At 39.3% G+C, this 2705-nt stretch overlaps 1 protein-coding gene across 1 annotated transcript; it reads right to left on the bottom strand.

Moving 5' to 3' along the window:
- Positions 1-1424: 1424 nt before the first annotated feature.
- On the bottom strand, positions 1425-2378 carry LOC108388366 (olfactory receptor 13C3). Its single transcript, XM_017646838.3, has one exon. The coding sequence runs from the start codon at positions 2376-2378 to the stop codon at positions 1425-1427; it is 954 nt and encodes a 317-aa protein (XP_017502327.2).
- Positions 2379-2705: the final 327 nt, after the last annotated feature.

Genomic DNA, 2705 nt, shown 5'->3' with positions numbered 1-2705 from the left:
CTTTCTCAAGAGAACCAAACCAATGCCAATGTGATCTAACCCAGAGAACAAAGAAGAACAACTGGAGGTTTTCTACAGTAACAACACTCCAATGCTGGTGAGACAGTGACAGGACAGCAGAATTTAAAGTCCAGATCATTTAAGTAGAAATTTGGATCAACCCAAAGGAAGTGGATTGGCAAAGAATTAAACCTTTAAGTAGGAAATATGGGATCATGTTGTGGCTCTAAGTCAAACAGAACAGAGGAAAACTGAGTAGGAAAATAAAATCAAAGTCCAGCTATCACAGTGGGCTAGGAGATTATAACAAAGTTGGATAGTGGGCACCAAAGATATACTGTGCTCAACACTGGCCTTCTAGAAAAAGAATCTACCGAAAAAGGGAGGGAAATTACAGATCTACTGAGGAGTTTCAACTGATTTTATTTCCCCCAATCATTGCTTTTAGCATTCTTTCTGAGCCTATAAGAACATCTCAGGCAGATTTTAACATTTCTGTTTATTTTTGACATAAACTCCCACCTTCCTCCCTTTTCTAGACAGCTCCTCTGCAGCTTCAAAAGCTCTGCAGACCTCCACTCAAGCCAGAAGCCAGACTCTCTCTTTGTAGGACCCAAAACCTTAAGAAGCTCTTTTGCAACTCCCCTCATTGAGTTTGTATTGAAAAAAATCAACTTTCCCATTTGTCCACAGAAACTATAGTGAAACGCCTCCCACCATGCCTCCTTATGCACTCCCTGCAAGGTAGAACACTCCCTTATTTCTTATCCCTGCCTGAACTTCTTTTTATATTGATATAGGGGGAAGGCCAAGGAGAATGTGATTTATATTAACAGAGTGACTTTAAGGGGGAGATATCTAGCTCTCATAATTACTAGCTTAGGATAAAAGAGGTGTTCACTAGTAACTTTCAGTCCTGGATTCGGATTCTTACCCTCAATTCTGAAATTCTAGGACACTGTGGAGCTGGAGCTATGCTAGGTGCTTCTGCAACCTTCTGAAACTTAAAATGGCATTGGGACTTGGTTTTATTTATTTCCTTATTACAATATAAGGTAATTATGGCTTATAAAGAATAGTCTATACAATGCCATTTACATAGTTTGTGGAATTGTATATTGACTCTGTATTTCCAAAATCCTGTGTGATCATTTTCTACTACATTTCCACCACAGTACACTAGAAGGATGAGATTCTGATGGAATTAATCATGCTTGTAGGATCTGAATCAGGATATGTTGGAAGCTGAGCTTATAGCAAACTACAGCTTTAAGTAATTCTAGCTGATTAAGGCTAGTGAAGGGGAAGAATACAAATATCTCTGCTTAACCAGGGCTTCCCCAAAGCAGGTTCTTACTGATTTACCTACAAGTCCATCTCTGTACCTGTTACACAAAGATATACAGTTTCTGAACAGAAAATACTTACAGAATAGGTTTTCGGTTTAGCAGATATTTTACAGCAGCTTTTACATCCTTATTCCTCAAGCTGTAGATTATAGGATTTAGCATGGGGGTCACTACCCCATAAAATAGGGAAATGAGCTTGTCTGAAGTTTGCAATTTGTTTTCCCCAGACACTTCTTGAGACTTGGGTTTGGCATACATAAAGAAGATGGTACCATAAAATATGATCACCACAGTCAGATGTGCTGAGCAGGTGGAAAAGGCCTTGCGTCTCCCTGTGGCTGACTTCATTCTCAAGATGGTGTAGAGGATGAACATATAGGAGAAAACAATGACCAGCAGTGGAAGAACCAGGAATGCCATATTTGATATCACCATGGTGATAATATTGAGGGATATGTCAGCACAAGCCAACTTGAGGACAGCTAATATTTCACATGTGAAATGATTGATAATATTATTTCCACAAAAAGGCAATGCCATGGCAAGGGATGTTTGCACAATTGAGTTGATTCCACCGGAGAGCCATGACACAGAAGCCATTAGCACATACACCATCTTGCTCATGATGATGGAGTATCTCAAAGGGTTACAGATGGCCACATAGCGGTCAAAGGCCATCATTCCAAGGAGCAAACACTCGGTTGATCCCATTGCAAACCCGAAGAACATTTGTACTGCACATCCAGAGAAGGAAATGTTTCTTTTCTTTGAGATTAAGCTCACCAGAGTTGAGGGGACAGAGGATGATGTATAGCAGATATCCAGGAAAGAGAGGTTGCCCAGGAAGAAATACATGGGGGTGTGAAGATGGGAATCAAAGATGTTTGCTATGATCAGAAGACTGTTGCCAATTAGAATCACTAGATACATTACTAAAATTATAACAAAGTAAATGATCTCAATCTTTGGATATCCAGAAAGACCCAGAAGAAGAAATTCTGATACAAATGTCTGGTTAATTTTGTTCATGTCATCTGCTTTCAGGAAGATCTAATATGAAATACATTCACAGCCAAGAAATAAATGTTACAAATTACCTGACCAATTCATTATTTTTTTGGAATGTACTGTAAGAAGTGTTTGCTTGACACTGACATCCAGTTACCTTCAACAATGTGTGTGACTAGAACACAGTGAAACTGGAGATGATGAAGTACGCATGCCCACTGCTGATACGTGAAGATGTACCTGTGATCAGACAAACACAGAAGTAATCTTTTCTGCTGTTGCAGGCATGTTTCTGGGTTGAGGTTTCTAAAACTCCTGACTAGTTATCGATCATAATCTTGACTTCTT

This window comes from Manis javanica, chromosome 2 (assembly GCF_040802235.1).
Source record: "Manis javanica isolate MJ-LG chromosome 2, MJ_LKY, whole genome shotgun sequence".
Lineage (NCBI taxonomy): Eukaryota > Metazoa > Chordata > Mammalia > Pholidota > Manidae > Manis > Manis javanica.
Note: the sequence above shows the minus strand (reverse complement) of the source record. Positions and strands in the feature narration are given on the sequence as shown.

What these genes read in the sequence shown, in the direction of transcription:
- LOC108388366 (XM_017646838.3), bottom strand. Translation starts at nt 2,378, where the DNA reads ATGAACAAAATTAACCAGACATTTGTATCAGAATTTCTTCTTCTGGGT.